This window comes from Rattus norvegicus, chromosome 1 (assembly GCF_036323735.1).
Source record: "Rattus norvegicus strain BN/NHsdMcwi chromosome 1, GRCr8, whole genome shotgun sequence".
Lineage (NCBI taxonomy): Eukaryota > Metazoa > Chordata > Mammalia > Rodentia > Muridae > Rattus > Rattus norvegicus.
In genome coordinates, this window is record NC_086019.1 from 236,042,943 (window position 1) to 236,063,623 (window position 20,681).

Consider the following 20,681-nt stretch of genomic DNA (forward strand, 5'->3'; position numbering starts at 1 on the left):
TTCAGGAGACTGAGATGTCATTGTTACTTATTGGGAGCACAGACCAAATGGCGCCCGTTTTTTTATTCAGCCCTTTAGAAGCCACCTTCTGCTCCAGGCCAGTGCAGCATGCGCTGAGCCAGGCAGTCTGCAAATGCATTGACTTAGATCTTAACTGAACATCAGAACCTTTCCTTTCTCCACACAATGGAGAAGGAAGAGGAAATCAGCCCATTCTGACTCTCCTGTCTCTTTCCCAGGGACCGGTTCAGGACCATGGTGAACGTTCTGGGTGATGCGTTTGGGACGGGCATCGTGGAGAAGCTGTCCAAGAAGGAGCTGGAGCAGGTGGATGTCTCCTCTGAAGTCAACATTGTGAACCCCTTTGCCTTGGAGCCCACAATCCTGGATAATGAAGACTCAGATACGAAGAAGTCTTACGTCAATGGGGGCTTCTCGGTAGACAAATCTGACACCATCTCGTTCACTCAGACCTCGCAGTTCTAGATGCCTGGCCTTAGATGCCTGGGACTGTGAAGGGCATCTCCGAGGGAGCCATCTCTTAGCCAACTCCAGCGTTAAGGAGCGAGAAGGACACAAAGAATCAACTGTACATTTAGTTTGATAAACAGACCTCCAGATTATTTTCTATATTTGGCTCTATAGCCTTTGTTCTCTGGGTTTGGGAACGTGGGGTGGGATGAACCGAAGGGAAATTAAGAAAGCTGTGTTATCTGGACTTTCTAATTCTGTAAAACAAAGTTTAGAAGTATATGACGTAGTAACTGTTAGGATTAGGTCATGGGTCTGGGAGAAAAATTGCTTTCTCAAGCACAGACCAATATTTGGGGTTTTTAAACAATATTATTGGCTACAAATTTTTACTCAGGCTTTCTATTGGCGGGGCTTCCTTTGCCTTCTCACTTTTTATAGATTATAATTCAGCTCAAAAGCCCCACCCAGTCAACTAGTGCCAAATTTTCCATTTTGACCTCATCTCCAGCAACTCTCAAACTACTTTTGGGAAAAAAAAAAAAAGCAAAAAGGATCAGCATAGTCTGCAATAACAGTTTCAAGATATTGTGGGGCTTAGGGGAAGGGAAGGGTTTTTTATTCAATGTACTGTATTGGGACGCTGGATGTCAGTGTTCGGTATAGAACTATATGTATATGTGTGTATATTTATTATTTTCATGTAATTTTCAAGACAGAGATCAGTAATGAACTATCAATGTGAAACGAGACGTTTTCCTTGTACTTGAATCAGGGCTCTAGCTCCAGCCTTGCTGTGCTTCAGAGCTCACGAGGACGCTCTCAGGCGCTCTGGGGTGAGAAATCAAGTTGCTGGGTTACTGTGGTTCAAGCCCTAAAGCAGAAACTCTAGGGTGGCCCAGCCATCCATTGACAACATCTAAGGTCAAGCTCCCTGGAGGGTGGGAAACCCTTGTCGGGCATGGAATAAGTACATTTACAAAGGGACCGTAGAGGCAAGATGTGCTCCGATAGCAACAGAAGGCTTCATTCTTCAAGTACACTTCAAGGCCCACTTCACAAGGCTGTCACCTTTCTGCCCTTGGTTTTCTCTGACCACCAGGGCCAAACCAGCAGTGGCGAGCCATCACCTAAGCTGTTTCAAAATGGGCTGCATAAATTGAATAAGCTTCATCGGAAGGTGACCAAGCTATTCTAATACTGTAGTCTTTTTATTTTAGCTTTTGTTATTTTATTTTTTTAGTTTTTTGAGACAGAGTTTGTCTACATAGCCCTGGCTATCCTGGAACTCACTATGTAGACTAGACTGGCCTCAAACTCACAGAGATCCTCCTGCCTCTGCCTCCTTAGTGCTGGCCTGAAAGGCAAGTGCCACCATGCCCAGCTCTATGCTGAATTCTTACAGAATAAAAACCATAAAAGCCGGGCCACAAGCTACTGATACCAGTGGTTCAGGGGAAATGCTTCAGTCTGTCTCTGGAGAAGACTGTTCTGAAAATCTCGGCCTTGTGGCTTAGAATCCTCTGCCTGTCTTTCTCCTGCTAATTTCTGAAGATGGACTATTAAAATTCTACACTTCTGTCCCCATCCTGTAAATAAAACCCAACAAAAACTCGTTCTTAATGTGGACGGATTCAGAACAGCCATGTTTCTGTAGTGCCCTTAACTCATCTTAAACCCGTGCTTTTATATTTGAGAAGCCAGAAATCGTGCCAAAGATAACAGAAAGGTAAACGAGTGTTGACCATGGCCACCTGAAGGCTACAGCCTGACCCTCACAGTGACCAGTGACTCCGAACTTTGAAGTACAAATATCCCTATTCTTTATAGGAAGCAAATCTAAATCTAAATGAGGTTGGATGAATACTTTATGTAGGAATGGCTGGTTCTGTCCCCTTATCAGGTGGTTCTTGTCTGTGGCACTGAATTAATTGGCAGAGCTGTCCACGAGTTCACTGGGGTCATCCTTGTAACCAGCTGCTTAACACACTGTGCTGTTATCTCAAGAGGACGCGTTCCATTTTTCTCAATAAACATCTCCCACACTTTCTCCCTTATCTTTCTGTCTCTCATGTGTTCTTTTATTTACCTGGGTGGGTGTGAGAAGGTAAATTTTGGGCTACTGCTAGAAAAACTCTGAGATCACTGGCTTTAAAACCAGAGATCGGCTCAGAAACATTCTGTTGCCTGCAGAATGAAAGGTCAGGACTTGAGGAAGACACACTGATCCTTCTTGTTCACCAGTGAGGATTACAAGACTGAAAAGCTGGGCCATTGTGGACAGTTGGACTCCTAGTGTGTGGCTAATCGGAAATAGTATTTGCTGGAAATTGCTATCCTTAGAGTCAGCTGAATCTCAATAGCGTGACGACTTGGTTCATTGAAGGGCCAGTTCTGCCCTCTGAAATAGGACTGCCAATTATGAGTGGCTGGATTTGGCTGCCCTTGAGAGAGATGACATGCTTGTACTTGAGCAACTCAGTTACCGGCAGGTTCTCCAGAACGGGACTCATTTGTGTACTAGATACCAAAGGAACAGAATTTCCTGACCCTATTGAGAAAAGGCACCATACAAATGCCAGTTGCTTTCTGGGCACAGGAATACAGGAGGGAGTCTTGACTGCAATGCAATGTGGAGACATTCCCAACAACAATTCCCAACAACACACCGATCTAGAACAAAGTTTGGAATAGCTCGTGGAACTGAGCAGAGGCCCGCACCATGAGCTTAGCCATCTCCCAAATGATACTCACGCAAAGTGTCATTACCAGTGCCAACAGATGACTTTAATTTTTTTGTAAGCTCTCTGGGTTATTAAAAACCCATCTCTGGGGGTTGGGGATTTAGCTCAGTGGTAGAGCATTTGCCTAGCAAGTGCAAGGCCCTGGGTTCAGTCCCCAGCTCTGAAAAAAAGAAAGAAAAAAAAACCCATCTCTGTTTTTAGAGTCCCCATAGGAAATAGTGTGACCTGGTGATCAGAAGAGGGGAGCAGAAGCGACAGTGGGTTTGATGGTGGTGAGGAGCCTTCGCTCTGTGACAGGGGGAAGAGGTACTGCGGACTTGGCAGAGCACTAGGATGATACCCATCTGCACTTAGCAAATTTTCAGTAAGAAACCACAGAGGCACACAACCTGTGGGCACGTGACTCCAGTACTTTGTCACCTTTGTAATCCTTTCCCGTAATATGACATGCCATTCCCCTCATCACGACCACCAAAAATAAAAACCCTGGCACAAAAGGTTAAGACACTTTCCCAGGGTCGCATAAGGAACAGAGGTGGGGACATAGCAATTCAGTTCCAGGACCAACATTCTTCCAACATTCCAGGACACTGCTGGGCAGAAAAGGCCAGGATTGCTGGTGCTTCACTTTAACTAAAGTCTAGGGTGGCCTGAACATTTTGAAGCATTTAAGAATCATTGTAGAAATCTACTTTGCAGCATAATGCCTGTAATTAAAAATACTACATTGCAATACTTAAAGTTTTGCTAAGAGGGTCTTCAGCATATAACAAGGGAGGAAGGGAAGCTTGTTCTGAGGTGATAGACACAGATGACTCCGGCTGTGCAGATGGTTCTTATTATATATGACAAGCATCTCGATAAAGTGATTCAAATGACTGAATATGATCCCTGCAACACCAAATGCTGACCGTGTGCTGGCAAAGGGCTAAATATTTTACATGTATGTAATCCTATTTGTTCTTTTTAACTCTCCTCCCATTGCTGTTTTCCAGATGAGGGAATTGGCTGACCGACGTTAAGAACTTGCCCAGGTTCCCCCAGCTAGGACACACACATGACTTCAAGTCTTTTTCTAGGGGTGCATGACAGCATCCAGTGTCCTCCTTCAAGGTTCTTGGTGCTTTCTAATGTGATTTAATTTGCTACAACTGAATTTACTTAGACAAATTCTCTCTCCCCATTTTCCTATTTCTGGCAATAGGCCATTTAAAATGTTAATGAACCTCCTTTCACCCAGTGGTTTGATCTTTCCCCTCTTTGTGCCTGATTTGATATCCTTAGTATCATATCCTTCTCCACTCAAGTCCCCTCTAAGTATTCCAATCAGAGCTCCCTTATCCCACAAGGGATATCTGTCAAAGGCAGGCAGGCAGCACCCACACAGCTCTCCCAAGCCTCCATGGCAACCAGTGCTCCATTTGCAAAGTGCAAACAGGCATTTCCCCAGTCACCAGTATCCTGTCTCCTGCTGCACTCAGCCCCTTTGATTGATCGATATTGTAGTTCCCTGTCCCTCTGCATTTCCTGACACATTCCCAAGTAGCCTTCCTGTTTCTTTCTACTTCTGCCAAACGTGCATGGGTCCTTTGAATACTGAGGGATGAGTGAACAAGCTTTGGATCAATCAGTTCTACGTGCATCCCACCAGAAAGCCATCTGTTGTCACAACTATCACTCTACACAGATGATCACCAAAAGCATATGGCCACAGGGGGCATCTCGGCAGGTCGTGTCGGTGGCCCCTTAGGTCTCCTGCCCTGACCACACAGCCAAACTCCAGATCCCATTTGCTACTTCTCCTGGGCTCTTAAACTAAACTGATTCCACACCAACCTCAGAACCTTTTCCAGAAGTCTCTCCCGAACTGAGTGTAGTTTCCAGAACATAGCCATTATGCCCCCTTTATCTTTGGGTAGTAATGGTTCTTCCCGCCTTTGAATCCAACAGATCTGAGCATGTTTACAGAGGTGAGCTCAATCGTTTGAGTCCCCTGCTATGCATTCAGTGAGGGAACCCCTGAGAGGACCGTGCTGACTCTGAAGTTGGTGCCCAGGATTTTTCCTTTTAGACAATAATGGAACCTGAATGTTCCTTCATTTCCTCTTCCCATTAATCCTTGAATAAACAACCTGTGTGTTAATAATCCTCTAAATCCTATTTACAACAATGAAACCTTCCAAATGAGAGTGAGATTCAGAAAGATAAACAAAAGCTAGGCCTCCCGCCCCTGGCCATCCCTGTTGTACCATTCAGTAACCCCCTTCCCCTCCTCCAAGTATTCCGAGTATTTCCTATTCTAGTTCCCCTGCTAAAAAGAGACTATTAAAATAAAATCCTTTCCCAAAAGACTTTTCTTGACCTCCTAGCCTCTGAGTTCATCTTGATTCACAAAAACCACAGATACTGAAAATGAAGGAGCTGGTGTACTGAGTTCTGGCTACAAGGTGGTTGTCTTCTTGGCCAATGCTTGCTCATATGACATATTTCGTATTTGCCGTGCAGCTCAGCCAAGGCCACTGGCCCCACTGCCTCCTTAGAGGATTGGGATCCTGGCCCCACCACACACACATACACTGAAACACCATTAAGAGAAGCTGCCTTGTGATTTCCTCCCATGCCTGACCAGCCACTTCTGCACTCTGAAGCACCATCATCAGAAAGTCCTCTCTTTCTCGCCCCTAAACTTTAGTGTCCATGGCACAAAGTCCTAAGCCCCAGGGTTAATATCTGAGACACTTTAGAAGATGCCCTCAGAGGATAGATAATCCTCTTCCCTCCACAGCCCAATGTCCTCTCTCCAAATGCCTCACTTCTCCCAAATTTCTGTCCAAATTCTTCCTATCCTTTAACATCCAAGGAAATCACTGGTCCTCTTCCCCTTTTCCAGGGTCACCGAGAAATGACAGCATTTATCACATGGCCAGATATTACCTTATTTTACTAAGTTAATATGAGACTTGGCTAAAAACTAATGACATTGATTTCTATAGGCCTCACTTAAATCTGTATCCTTATTTTATACTACTGAGCACAGCTCCAGGTAGCCATGGAGACTTCTGTAGTTTTAGATTTGGGTTTGAGGAATCTGAACTTCTCATTTGATACTGGAGAGATGCATGGTCCATCTCTCTCCAGTTCCCAGCCACCGCTATTTCAAACCCCACTGTGGTTGAAATCACAGATCCATCCACCGAGTCTTAGCTTGCAATGTTCCTCCAAGAACCACACTTAGAACATCTTATTCACTAGTAAGGATAGAAACTCCAATCGGGGACAGGCCGTATCTTGTAGCCTGACATGACCTCTCCCTCACCACAGGATCCAGTCCTCTCTACTGAGCACGAAGTCGGAACCTGATTACACACAGTAATTAGAAAGTGGTGGATTCCCACAAGGCTGTGGAAGGGGATTGACCAGGGGGTAGGGCAGTATGACCCAGCACACAAAGGATGCCATCATACGCCCGGGGTTGAACTTCCTTTACGCAAAGTCAGATGATCTTTCATGACGAGTTTCCGTAATGAGTCAAGCAGTTCCACCCACAGCACCTGCCACTCACATTCTGTTCCCGGAAGTCATTCCACTAAAACAGGTGTGATCCTTATCTCAGTTCAAAACATGGATCTAAGTGTCAGCTCCTGAAGGAAAAGGAACAGGGAGGTTATTTTGCTGGGCAATGGCAGGGGTTGGGGGAGGGAGAAGAGAACTTCCTAAAAATGCTATTTACAAACACAACATTTCAAGGTCCAGGAAATAACAGAGAGTGCCTTTTGTTGACACAAGAGGTGGCTAACCTCATTCTTAAGACTAGAGGGGACCTGAGTTACCCTGTCACTTGAGATAAATGATAAGTGAATGAGTTTTTCTAGCCCTCAGGTGGATCTCCAGCAATCCTAGCCTTGGAGTTAATAAGGCTCTTGTGACAACCAACCAAGAAGTAAGAGAACAAAAGATAAACCTTGTGGTTTGGAAACAAGATCCACCAGCGTTTGAAAACTGGCTCTGACATTTGGTTTTCTGAGCCTTCTTATCCTTAGCAAGAAAATGAGGGGAAATGATATTTTCCTTAAGTGATCATAAGAGATGGAAATAACAGTTGCTAATACCTGATGGGTTCTGCTTTTGTGCCAGGCACTAATTTAACATGCTATTAAAATGAGTCATCTGCATTTCAACATTATGAAGGCAGACAGTATCACGACCTCCTTTTTCTAGAGGACACTGAGACGTGATGAGGTCATACTGTATGTCTAAGGTCTGAACCTTCAGTGGAAGAACCTGGATCAAAAACCAGGGGCTCAATCTTCACAGCTCATGAAAACTTCTGGACACGGACGCAGGGCAAACAGAGATGTTAAGCAAAGGAATGCATGAGAACAAATATGGGGCCTGCAAAGTAGAACACACAACCTTCATCTTCTACCTTTATGGTATTCAGGTCCCACCTACTACCCCATGGCAGATAATAAGGTACCTGGAAGACAAGGTTCTCCAAATTACCCCCAAAATTGTCCTTTTTCTGGCCCCTTCCACATCTACCCAGGCTACTCCATACAATGATACCCCCTGCCTGGCTCAAAAATACCTCCAATCATTCATAACCAAAGGCCTAAAACCACCCACCCTTCTACTCTACAGATTATACTTCAACTCTCCCAGCCTAAAGCAAGGTCTCTATTTTACCAGATGTCTCCCTTCCCTCTCTTTAAGTGCAGTGCTGGGCTTAGAACTCAAGTCTTGAACTTGTTAGGCAGGTACTCTGCCACTGAGCTACAACCTATGTGTGTCTTGAAGCCAACAAGCTCTGGAATCCTGATCACTATTTTTGGGGCATTCATGGGAACCTCAGTGCTGTCATGTTGACAAGATGATGAGATGAAACACTCCCCTCCCAACGCCTCAGTCATGGAAAGCAAACCAGACAGCACATGTGTTGTACTGTGTTATGGCTGACCCAGCCTTAAAGAGAAGGCAAAGCTGTGGTGACCATAAAGCCACAGAGTATGACTGCCCAAGCAGGGAGTCTTCTGTGAGGATAAGGAGGGGTGATTTTGACTATGAGCTGTAGGGCATTTTAAAAATAAAGACAAGGGATAGGGGGATGGTTCGTGTTGGGTCTTAAATCCAGACAGAGTGGACCTGGCTACCAGGTTCTCCAGAATCTCAAGGTAGAAATCTCTAGGATTGGAACCACTCACTCTGCTCTGCTGAAGAGGTTCTGTCCTGAAAAGGGCCTTCCTGTGAACTTGTTTGGTCCCAATTACCCACTTCTGAAGGTGAAACCAAGCACAGGTTCTTCCCTCTGACAAAGTAACTTGACCACCATAATTTGGGACATCCAGAGTCGGTGTAGAGGGAAGAAGGGTCCCAAATCAAGAGAGCAGAAGTCGCAGTTCTCATTGTCAGCAGGACAAAGAGAAAGAAGAGGTCCCTACAAGACCTGAAACCACAAGTGGTGCTGGAATGGGTACCCTAATCAAGAAGGGGAAGGTTTCATTTGACAGCGCTAGCAGATATGTGGGAAACCGCATGCACAGAAGGCAAGCCCTGTTTGGACCACAACAAATCCCTTTAAAGGAGCCTGGGTTGGGGCATAGACACATTGAGAAGGGCCTCAACATCCAGACTAGGCTGACCTCACATAGGTAACACATGGAGCTTCTCAAGTTAGCACCTCAAACCATTTTAGGTCAGACATTATCCTTCATGGCCTCCTTTTAAAAATCTCTGTTATAATTCAAAGCCTATAGGCTTCAGCCAGTCAGGCGAGCACAGAGAGATGGTGTTGCCGTATAGAGGCTATACTTAGAAGGCCCAGGTTCAAAACGGATGCTGTACCAAGAGACTAGGAAAACTCAAACACCGTGAAACACACTTATAAAATATAGTCTGGACTTGTCAGATCTGCCACTGTGAAAGTCAAGAAAGGCATTATAAACCAAAATATGACAGGTAGAAACTCTCATTATATTTAATGACTGTCCTGGTCATTTTTCTACTGCTGTGAAGAGACGCCATGACCAAGGCAACTCTTATAAAAGTATTTAGTGGGGGGCTTGCTTACAGTTTTAGAGGCTTAGTCCATTATCATCAGGATGGGGAGCATCAGCACACAAGAAGCTGGAGTAGTGGCTAAGAGCTACAATCTGATTCACAGGCCAAGAGAGAAACATTCTTCTTAGCATGGGCTTTTGAAACCTCAAAGCCTACCCCCCAAGTGACACACTTCTTCCAATAAGGCCACCCCTACTAATCCTGACATCACTCCCTGGTGTCTAAACCTTCAAATATATGAGCCTACCAGGTCATTCTTGTTCAACCCACCACAGGGACAGCTCTCCCTATAGCAAACCAACTCCCAACCATCACAAAATGGTATGTGCTATCATAGACTCCAAAAGCAAGATACCTCAACATCAATCCTCGCCCCATAAGGCGCCACAAAACAAACAGTTCCTGATAAATAATTTAAACAATGAAATTATCAGATCAGAAGATGAGAAGGGAAAGTAATTGTTTGAGTAAAACAAAACCAAAAATGGCTTCATATAAAAGTGAGCATTTATATTCTTATTAAATGAAGAAGTCATGCCCAAAACCTTCCCCCTTTACCTCCCAAGAAAGGAAAGCCAGAGACTGGAGAGACGGATGAGCAGTTAAGAGCCCTCGATGGTTTTGCAGAAGACCCAGGTTCGATTCCTAGCACCCACACTCACAACTGCCAGGTACTCCAGCTACAGGGGGATAGACACCTGCAGGCACCTACCCTCATGGGCCCACAACCAGTCAGACACACAATTAGGAAAAATAAAAATAAGAAAACCAATACTGAATGGGTCCACCTATATTTTAACAACTGAAATGAGAGGCCAGCTCTTTAGGGCTGACGAGCTTCCATTGTTATGTAGGTGGCCCTCTTCTGAGAACTGTCCCACAGCAGTAGCATTTATTTTTGATGACTACTTAAAATTCACATCAAAATAACCAACTGTGAACGTTTAGAGGTTCATGTAAACACTCTGCTTCCAAAGGTGGAATGCACCTTTATGTGGCTGAAATTCTGAGAGAACAGTAAATGATTTTGTTTTATTTTGATCCAGGACTATTTTTGTTTGATTGTTTTAATATTTATTTATTTCTCAATTTACTTTCGAAAACCAATTTCTGCAGAAAAAAAAAAAAAGCCACCACAACAAACCTGGTTTCTCGTTGCATCTTACAAAAACTAAAAGGTTTTCAGTGTATTTTGTAAAACAAAACTCCATAAACTAGGTAACTTATAAACAAAAGAAATTTGATGCTTCACTCCTTCTCAAAAGAGGGGACAAAAATATTCATAGGAGGGGATAGGGAGACAAAGTTTGGAGCAGAGACTGAAGGAATGGCCATTCAGAGCCTGCCCAATATGTGGCCAAAACTAGGTAAGATTGATGAAGCTAAGAAGTGCATGCTGACAGGAGCCTGATATAGCTGTCTCCTGAGAGGCTCTGCTAGAGCATGACAAATACAGAGGTGAATGCGCAGCCAACCACTGAACTGAGAACAGGGTTCTCATCGGAGGAATCAGAAAAAGGATTGAAGGAGATGAAGGGCTTTGCAGCCCCATAAGAACAACAATACCAACCAACCAGAGCTCTCAGGGACTAAACCACCACCCAAAGTCTACACATGGACAGACCCATGGCTCCAGTTGTAGATGTAGCAGACGATGGCCTTGTTGAGCACCAAGGGAGGAGAAGCCCTTGGTCCTGCTAAGGCTGGACCTCCAGTGTAGGGGAATGTCAGTGTGGGGAGGCAGGAAGGGGTGGGTGTTTGGGGAGGGGGAACACCCTTATAGAAGAAGGGGGAGGGGGAGGGAATAGGGAAAATGGCATAACATTTGAAATGTAAATAAAAAATATCCAATTTAAAAAAAAAAAGGAAGAAAAGAAATTTGTCTCTCACAGGAGAGTCCAAAGTTAAGGTGATGGCAAATTTGTAATCTGTTAAAGGCCTCTGCTTGGTTCCCCTCACTGAGTGTACCCTCATGTGTGTTAGGAAGGACCAAGCTCCCAGGACCTTTTTTACAGTTTTGTCCATAGGGCTCTATCTTACACACACACACACACACACACACACACACACACACACACACACACACACACACACAAGCTCCATCTAATGCTATCGCCTTTCAAGTTAGGAATTCAAGGGGACACAAACATTCAAACTGCAGCAAACGAGGCAGAGGAGGAGGCAAAAATCATGATGGGATGGAAGGAAGACAACACGCCCACAGCCCCTCCCAGCTCCTTCCTTCCTCTTCTTGCTCCCTCAGATTGCCTAAGCATTTCCTAAAGCTCCTGCAGCCTGCCTGGGTGGCACTCTCTGTGGAATCTATTTACTTAAAGGCAGTTCTCTTAGAAAAAAAAATGCTTGCAAGAAGATTTTGTTTCTGATCTATATTTATTAAGAATTTATCAAGGGGAGACAGGGAGAGGGAATGATTTAAACTGCAGAAATTAATCCCTCCTGCAAATTCATCTCAGAAAATTCAATGATAAAATGAGATCTGAACTCTTGAGATGTTAATACTCTTTTTCTTGGGCTCTAATAAAGGACTTGATGCTATTCGAGCTTAACACGAGAAAATGAAACACAAACTCAGATTTATCAAAAAGAGAAAGCCAAGCTGATGGTCTTTTCCCAGTTGACTTATCAGGTTATCTCCCAAAATAATCAACTCCCTGCCTCACGGAAGACATATTTGTTACAATATTTTTTATTTTTAATGTGTTTGTTACAATTTTTAAAAATGATTTGCAAATGGAAAAGCCTCTGGTAGACTTCTATTATGTTTTCTACTTTTCATGCTCAAAATAAACACAGTGGAAGACACAAATTCTCCAGGCGACAAGTGAATGAGAGTCCCAGACAGAATTTAATCAATAATTCTTACCTTGGGCACAAAAGACCGAGTATAAGATTTGAATTAACAAGGGCTAGGCACCAGTAAGTCAACCCAGACAACAGCAGATGCTGTTCGTGTGTCAGTGTCTCCATGAGCGAGCTCTGCATCCTTCAGTCATGTTCCCCTGTGAAATTTAAAGAGCACGTCTACAAGCGGCATTGAGAAAAAGGTGAGTAGTTGGCGCAGCCAGGGAGAGAAACAAAGTATCTTAAGCTTAGATCCAGCTCAGCCTTGGAACTGCCTGTTCTCTGAGCCCCTTCCTCTGAGTCTCCGGTTGAGAATAAGGGGAAGCATTTGCCCTCTTTGTATAGCAGCAGAGCCCTGACACTGAGAGCATCTCCCTCCCCATGCTGTGGGTGCAATTAATGAAGTCCTCTGTTCACAGCAAATGTGTCCAAACCTGCTGGATGTCATTGAGTGGGAGTATCAAACACACTTCAATTCACTGTTCTGTGAATTCCCATGATTCCTCACAAAACTCAAGTCTACTGTAGAGATGTCCATCTTAGAAGTCCACATAATCTCCTACAGAGAAATTTCCTACAGCATTCCCAGTGCTGGGTACCACTAGGGTTAAACTGGTGCTAAATAGAGCCATAGAGATTAGTACTTTCTCGTAGGTAAGAGTACTAAGGCTCCTGGAGGCGGGTAGCCTGGGAGTTTGCTGCTATGCACCTTGGGTGCAGAGTCACCAACCTGTGTGATCTCTTGGATGCTGACATGGGTTTATAGGATGAAGACAGACCATGTATCATTCCAGCATTATCCTCCCATCCATCCATCAGTCCCCCACAAACCATCAAATGACAGGTCCCTCAGATGCCAGGGCCCAAATCCAAATGGGAAATGCAAGTGATGGAGTTTGGGCTCTGTCAGGCAGGGTTGGTTTGCTTTTAGCTGAGGTAATGATGGGTATAAAGGGTTCTCTATGATAGGTGAGATTAAACCCCATGGCCACTGCTGTCTCAGGAGCTGGGGCTCTGGGCTCTGCCAGGACCAGGACCCAGCACTTCAACTCAATGTAACCGTTCTCTATTCTTGCTGTCCCTTCCTTTTTATTATGCTTGCGTTTTGCAAAAGGCAGGAGGCTACAGTTTTCCCCTGTCTGAGGAAATTCTGACTTGAGGTCCTTGACCACCATCTACTTAGAAGCATGTCAGTGAGGTGGGATCTTGCTCCCTCCCACTGAGGGTCACCTCCAGATTCAATCTGGGAGCACATGGAGAGACCAAAAGTATTCAGTGGACTGGACCCACAGAGGACTCTCATACGTGACACAAGACAGGGTCGTTAGCTTACTAAGGGTCAAAGCACAGAAACCTGGGTTTCCTGAGGGATATGGGGAGGTTATGAGATTCTTCTCTTTGCTCAAAGGGCCATATATATTTGGTAGAAAATGTTCTCATTTTAAAGTATACCAGGCCTATGCCCCAAGCCCCACGTCCCGACATAGCAGATAAAGACATCAACGTCTTTCACCTTCTAACCGCCTCCTCTCCACACCACCTCTGCCTGGACAGTCAGCAGGAATCCCTACTTCGGGTTCAAAATTCCTGGGTATTTTTGTGACTAGGGATCTTTTTCCATTTCTCTTTTTCTGGGGATCTGACCACAGGGAAGCCTGCACAGGGTAAGCTGACCACAGTGGAAGAGCAGATGTGGACCAGCAGAGGAATGAGGGCTGAGTCTGTAGTGGGAATCCTCAGGAAAATGGAGTGGGGCACAAAGGAGGACCAGGATGCTCTGCTGTGTGCCAGGTCCCCTCTGGAATCTCTCTTCCCAGACCATGGAGAGCTCCAGCTCTCCCCTCACAGCTCCTTGACCTTGCCTGTTCAGTTTCTCCCCAGGTTTCCTGGGTCACTCATAATAAATGCCCAGTTAGTTTCTGAGTTGGTCAGTGCTCTGCCTTGCTTGGAGTTCTTCCTTCTCTGGAAACCCTTCCTAGTTCTGTCCTTTGAGATCCTTCCCTCAACCAGGGATCTGGGATCCAAGAAGCAACAGCAATCAAAGGAAGAATGAGCACTTCAGGGAAAGGCCTAGGAGTCTCTTCCAAACCTTGTGTGGGGAATCCTGTTATGAAAGGAACCCATTTTTCAAAACAGACTTGGCAATGAGGGGAAGGGGTTAGAGGGGTGGGAGGTTATTAGGGGAGGGGATAAGAGGGGTGGGAGGTTATTAGGGGAGGGGATAAGAGGGGTGGGAGGTTATTAGGGGAGGGGATAAGAGGGGTGGGAGGTTATTAGGGGAGGGGATAAGAGGGGTGGGAGGTTATTAGGGGAGGGGATAAGAGGGGTGGGAGGTTATTAGTGGAGGGGATAAGAGGGGTGGGCGTCTTCCTCCCTAGCCCCTCATATCAGCATCCAGATATCAGCTTTCTGTAACTTGATTTTACCCACATATAAACTCACAGTAATTTGGCATTTGGTGATTATGTGTGCTTTGTTCCATGTAACAACTTAATGAAGGCATAGAGAGTCCTGCAACAAGAGATTAAGTGGCCTAAATCTACCCTTTAATCTTCCGAGCAGAACGTTCTAAAGTAAAGCCTACATACAGGACGGGCAATTATCAAGATGTCCTCCTTCCTCTGTACTGAAGGCAGAGATCCTGGCCAGCCCCCGGGGCAAGGCTGTTTGTGCCCTGAAGCATAGATGATCCTCAAGCCAGACTTTCAGGAGCCTGACTTGGGGACAAATCTAGCAGGGTCATCTCACTCTCCTTCATTGTTTAAAAAGGCCCACTCCTTCTGATGGCCACAAGACACAGCACGATCACTCTCTCGCAAATGTTTAAAGGCAGGGACCACCTACTGCCTGGGTACCAAAGGGATGCCATGAACAAGAGCAGCCACTCCTCTGCATTCTTCTGTCATACTCTAGCAAAAGAGCATGGCAGTTCCGAGCATGATCTCAGGCCTACTGTGCACCAAGGACTCCTACCAATCCTAGTCTCGGCCCTGCCGTTGGCTATGCCATTGACTAACCGTGTAGCTTTGAGCAAGGTATCTGGCCTCGCTACCTTCAGAAGCAGAGCTTAGTAAAAGCACCATCCTCATGGGTTGTTGTCAGAACTAAACAGTGATTCATTTAGTGCATGGGATGCACTTGGCCAACTCTTGACCCTATGCTGGGAATGCAAAGGAAGAGTGGGGAGCTGAGAACAGGATAGCCGAACCCAAGCTACCGACCTCGGTCCCAGCCACAGAAGTCCAACTTGCAGCTCACAGGCAAGCATGCCACTTTTGAAGAAAACACAGTTATTATGCAGGTATTGATTAAGAAGGGAAGCTAAGAATATTCAGAAAATGATGGCCATATACCATACCATACTTCATCATTCTAGACCTGCCTCAGCACCTCCTTCAACATTCACACACAAGTGCACTTGGTAACAACTACTCTGAAGGGTTAACAGATATAAGGACAGTAGTGGGGTTAGTGTGGGAAGGCAGGGCCTTGCTCAGGACCGAAGCCAGTGTGTGATTGGCTTTCTCTAGAGTGAGCTAAATACTGGGTTACCTTCTCCTATAAAAGGTTGATTTTAAACAACAATACATTGTGTCTACTTCATAAAGAAACATGCAGAGTACGTGTTACAATAGCAGAGTCACAGAGAGTTAGGGAGGTAAGGACAAATTTGAGTCAGGAAGTGGTAGTCCAGGTGGCATGTGGAGACCCAAGGCAAGACAGAGGTTGTGGTCAAGGAGCCCAAGGGTCTCCTAAATAAAGAGGGAGGGAGGTGTGGGCCAAGGATTGTGAGAACTGGCCGGTCGCTGCTGTCAGTGTTCCATTGAGCAGGGGTCGGGAGTGGGGGCATCCTCAGAGTTCCTCCCCACTTCCTCCACACTTCCTAGTTACTTCAGGGACAGCAGGAGATGGAAATTGCTTTTAGCAAACCACAGTAGCAAACAGTATTTAAGCTGCTGACTTACATGAGGTAGTAGTTAAAAATATCTGTGCTCTCGCAGCAAGTGTTTCCTCAGAAGGTAGCTTGGTCTTTCATGGATGGAATTTGTTTCAGAGATAGAATCTTCCTATGACAAAACATACCCAGCAATTGCATTACCTAAGATGTAATAAAGATTGGTAATACCAGGCATATGGCCTTCGGTGTACAGCCTCTATGTGTCCTACAAATTGGGATGAATGTGTGGTATGTGTGTGTGTGTGTGTGTGTGTGTGTGCATGTGTTTATGTATGTGAGCTCACACATGTGTGTATGTGTGCGTGCATGTGTGTGTATGTGTGTGCATGTATGTGTGCATGTGTGTGTATATGTGTATGTGTGTATGTGTGTGTTTCCTTCCTTCTTTCCATCTTAAGGAGACAAATTTTCTTTTGGTTGGGAAATATGATTAAGCCAGAGCTCTTCAGAGAAGAAGAAAAGAAACCGACTACTCCCATGGGTATCATGACCCATGCATTAACAAGCGCCACCCTCCTAGTCAGGTATAGGCTAGACCATGTGGCATGGTCAGCTCTAGCAGCTGAAGGTCCTTTTGTCACGTCCCTGGAATGCCTTTAAATCCAGCTCAAGATCACCAAGCTGCACGTCTGCAGGAAGCATCGAGTCCCAGGCACAACTACCATAGATCAGAAGTGCTCCCTATGTTCACAGAAAACATCAGTAGCCCCAAAACACCATATTAAACCCTAGAAGCTATCTCTTCCAGATCACGCCCCCCCCCCATTGACTCTCACACAAGTACTTCCTCTGTGGGGTGGGACAGAGTATGAGGAGAGTATGCAGAGTCTCCTCATTGGACTGCTCCCAGGACCTCTGCCTAATGCGTGCTGTGCTCACATTAATTCCTCTGTCCCTTCCTTTGGGAGCTCGCTCAGATTCCCAACCACCAGATACCCACCTGGTCAGACCCATGATACCATGTTCTTTCCCAGGCACGTGTCACAGTTTCATATTGTTTCTATGATTATTTCACTAATATCTGCTTCCCTCATTGGACTTCAAATTCCAGTTCCCACATTTATCAGCAAGGATCTAGTTTTTCCAGAACACCTAACCTTTGGGTGAGCTCTGTTGGGTGTCAGAAGACTGCATGCCCTCTCCTGGATCTTCTGCCACATGGATGCAGAACAAGGCTGGAACCTGCCCAACAGAGTAAATGAAGTGGAGCATTATGCAGCTATGAAAAAGGATGCTGACCTAGAGAGTACTTAAAAATATGGATTAAAGCTTAACTAGAAACTAAAAGGCACACCCATCATTTTAATGCTGGCAACCAACCTACATGAGAGGAAAGTGGGAATGCCAGCAACAACACAGTAAAAAAGTGCTGCGCTTGGTGACTGCCTATGACCAGCTCTTCTGTGGACTTCATTAGTTCTTAGGAAATTTGCTAATGAGCAAACCCTGCTTCTTTACCCTCAAATTGTATTTTACAGACTTAATCTCAATTGTCTCCTGCCACAAAGACTTTGTTTTACATCTCATCAACATTTGGCCACTAGAACCCAAACATAAGCACAAACCTGATAATGTCTTTCAGCTTCTTATACACTGAGCTTTCTCCCTGCCGCAGATTCCCAGATTCCTCTGTGCAGAATACTGCAGCCTTCTGACCCAAGTCCCCACTCTTCTTAACTCCCAACCACTCACCTTGAATGAACTCCATTGATGATTTCTCCAGGAGTCCTTCTGGAGCTGAGCCCACCCTATAAAGGCCAGCTGACCTGTGTGGTGTTCATTTCACAACACTTCTGACAGTGCACACTGGCCCCTTCTGGTTAATGTGTCCCATAGACTAAAACCCAGGCTGAGACTCTGGTTAATATCTGGTTAATATCTCATCTCAACTTAAGTGTGTAATCCTAGCCCTAAGATAGAAGGATCATGAGTTCGAGGCTAGCCCGGGCTATAGAGCAGAACCCCTGTCTCGAAACAAGCAAAAATAATATTCATTTCAGCTCACAGTAGGTATTGAGTACAACAGCCAGGTTTAAAGAGTATTGTTTGAAGAGCTGGAGTAGTTAAGAACATTTACTGCTCTTACTGAGAACCTAGGTTCAGTTCCTAGCACCCACACCTTCTCCCTCACAACCACCTTTAACTCCAGTGTCAGGGGATCCATTTCTGCCCTCCACAGGAACATGATTGCACATGATGCATAGACATACGCTTGGGCCCATAAAACAAATCTTTAAGAAACGATATTGCTTGGGTAGTGAATTCATTCATACTGGTTGAGTATCAAATCCTAAATTCTGAGGTCACGAAACTAAAAGCACACACAGAAACTTGACGATGAAAAATACAGACACAAATTACCTAAAAATGTTCAAAGAATTTTAGCAATTCAGGTAAAATCCTTCTCTCTGTGAATGTGTGAGAAGCCCTAGAATGTCATGAGAATCTAAGATGTTAACAAGGACATCGAGACCAGATAACTGTCCATCAGCAGACTCTGGAAGCCTTGAGTAGTTGATGGGACCACTATGCCAATGACCCCAGGCATCTTTGCCTGTGTACACTGCACTCCCATCATTCTCCCTTCACATCCCTCTCTGAAGCCAGCATGCTCAGTGGTTCCTAAGAATATAAGGCCCAGAGTAGGACTGAGTCTACTATTGACCCAGGAAAGCAACAGGCAGCAAGTGCCTGTACCCACAATGCACAGCTGTGTTTCAGAAAATGTTGTAGACCTAATTTCTGCTCTCCCTAAGAATCTTATGAGAAATACAGCAAGACTTTAAAACAGCCACCAGATGGACACATCGGCCTTTAAAGTACTATGATTGCATACAAGAAATGAGCCATGCCACTCCCCTTCTCTGTGATTCTCCTCATCACAGACAAGAACTGTAAAGGCAGGTGACATGCTGCAGAGGGAGGAGATGGGAAGCAGGGCCAGCCCCTCTTTCCTTTGAGACTACATTCTTCACTCTGGTGTTCAAAAGGCTTTGTGCATCTTCCATTAAAATCTTGGGCTGAAAAACCTACAATTCAGTCTACCATATGACCCAGAAATACCGTTGTCATAGGCTCAAAGGATTTGGTACCTACTCCAGAGACATTTGCTCAGCAATGTGCATTTCCACCCCATTCACAATAGCAAGAGATGAAGGAGTAAGGGAAACGTAGTATACATACACCAAGGAATACTATTCAGCTGTAATGAAAAGATGAAATCATGAGATTTTCAGATACATGGATAGCACTGGAAAAGGAACCCAGACCCAGAAAGGCAAACATTGTACACATGTTCTCTCTTATCAGAGGCTTCCAATCTCCAGATGTGAGTATGCAAACATGAGTAACTGCAGAACCCAGTAAGTTATAAGGTACTGTGGGAGGTACGGAATTGAGAGATGAATATATACAGGTGATATGAAGGGGAAAGGGGGAAGTGGGAAGAGGGCTCTTACTGGAAAGAGGGAGGAGGTCAATACAGAAAGGGAAGAAGGAGGGATAAAAAGCCTCAATGTTGTCTGATGAAGCCTCAAGGAATCATATTGTTTTATATTTCCTAAAATAATTACACACAATATGTGTGTGAGAGACAGACAGACAGACAGACAGACAGACAGGCAGACAAAGAGAGACAGAAAGAGAGTGGTACAACTTAAATGAAGTTGTACGACTTAGGCAGACAATACTCCCTACAAGAACAGTATATTAACCAACTGTACCAGGCATGAGAAACTTCCTTTCGAGTGGTTGGTCAGAATAGTCCAAATGACTCCCAAAACAATATAAGCCATTGATGTTGCTCGGGGGTTGATGGTAAGACCCTATTGCTGAAGACTTTGAACATTTAGGATACGGGATTTGGATAATTTGAACTGGTGTGAAAGCATCCTCACTGAAGTCTAGTTTACATGGTATCCTAAAAAGTCCTATGCAAGCTGTGAAGGGAGGTAACCAATTATTAGTCCTACCCAGCTATGATACCTATAAACCACAACAAAGACCAGCATAGCAAAATGTCTACAAGAGTGTGTTAGTGGTACACACATGTTGGCAGTAACCAGCAGCTATCTAAGTGGAGTTAAAATCTACCCAATGGAAGGGAAATCGTGGCTAGTACTAGAAACCTAGCTTGGGTAACACAGTTATGAATATTAGAAGAGAATCTACTATTTTCACTCTGTAGTGAAAGAGCCACAGTTGGGATCAATCTAAGGCCAGTGGGAAAGTTCCACTGCAAACCTCCAAGCACAAAGACCCCTCCCTTCCAGGGAGTAGTTAGTTCCCAGAGCAACTGCAAGCCAAACTGTCAAACAAAGCCATCTGTAACTCCCAACCAACCTCCCCTTCGCTCCCAACTTCCCCCACCCCCAGAGAGTCCAGAACAGTCCACTGACCACGAGTCAGCTTGAAGGTCACTTCGTCCCATCAATGGTACCCTGCCTAGTTACCATTGTTTGAATTCTGCCCCAATCGTTTGCAAGGTATAGAACTCCTTGTTAGAGTCTGCTCAGCGTCATCTCCCCTGAATTAAACTCCTCTTGCTTTTGCATCAAATCACTGCCTCCCTGAGTCTCATTCAAGAGGTC

At 45.0% G+C, this 20,681-nt stretch overlaps 2 protein-coding genes across 13 annotated transcripts in view; one reads left to right on the top strand and one right to left on the bottom strand.

The window, feature by feature from the left end:
* Positions 1-630, top strand: part of Slc1a1 (solute carrier family 1 member 1) — an 80,118-nt gene extending 79,488 nt beyond the window's left edge. Inside the window, exon 12 of the mRNA NM_013032.3 lies at positions 240-630. Within this exon, the coding sequence (NP_037164.3) occupies positions 240-486 (247 nt within the window). The 3' untranslated portion in view covers positions 487-630. The remainder of the gene's footprint in view (positions 1-239) is intronic.
* The window catches only part of Spata6l (spermatogenesis associated 6-like), a 53,571-nt gene continuing 32,907 nt past the window's right edge, over positions 18-20,681 (bottom strand). For 6 of the 12 annotated variants that reach the window (XR_010055143.1, XR_010055144.1, XM_008760342.4 and 3 more), the window contains 3 exons: positions 17,190-17,274; positions 16,100-16,201; positions 12,113-12,292 (listed from right to left, as the gene is read on the bottom strand). Coding sequence is in view for 8 of the 12 variants with exons in the window: in XM_008760342.4 (XP_008758564.2) it covers positions 16,112-16,201; positions 17,190-17,274 (175 nt within the window). In the remaining 4 variants the exon portion in view is untranslated. Of the gene's footprint in view, positions 6,857-12,112; positions 12,293-16,099; positions 16,202-17,189; positions 17,275-20,681 lie in introns of those variants that run through there. The other 6 variants (XM_063268600.1, XM_063268606.1, XM_039084401.2 and 3 more) reach the window with 3 other exon arrangements.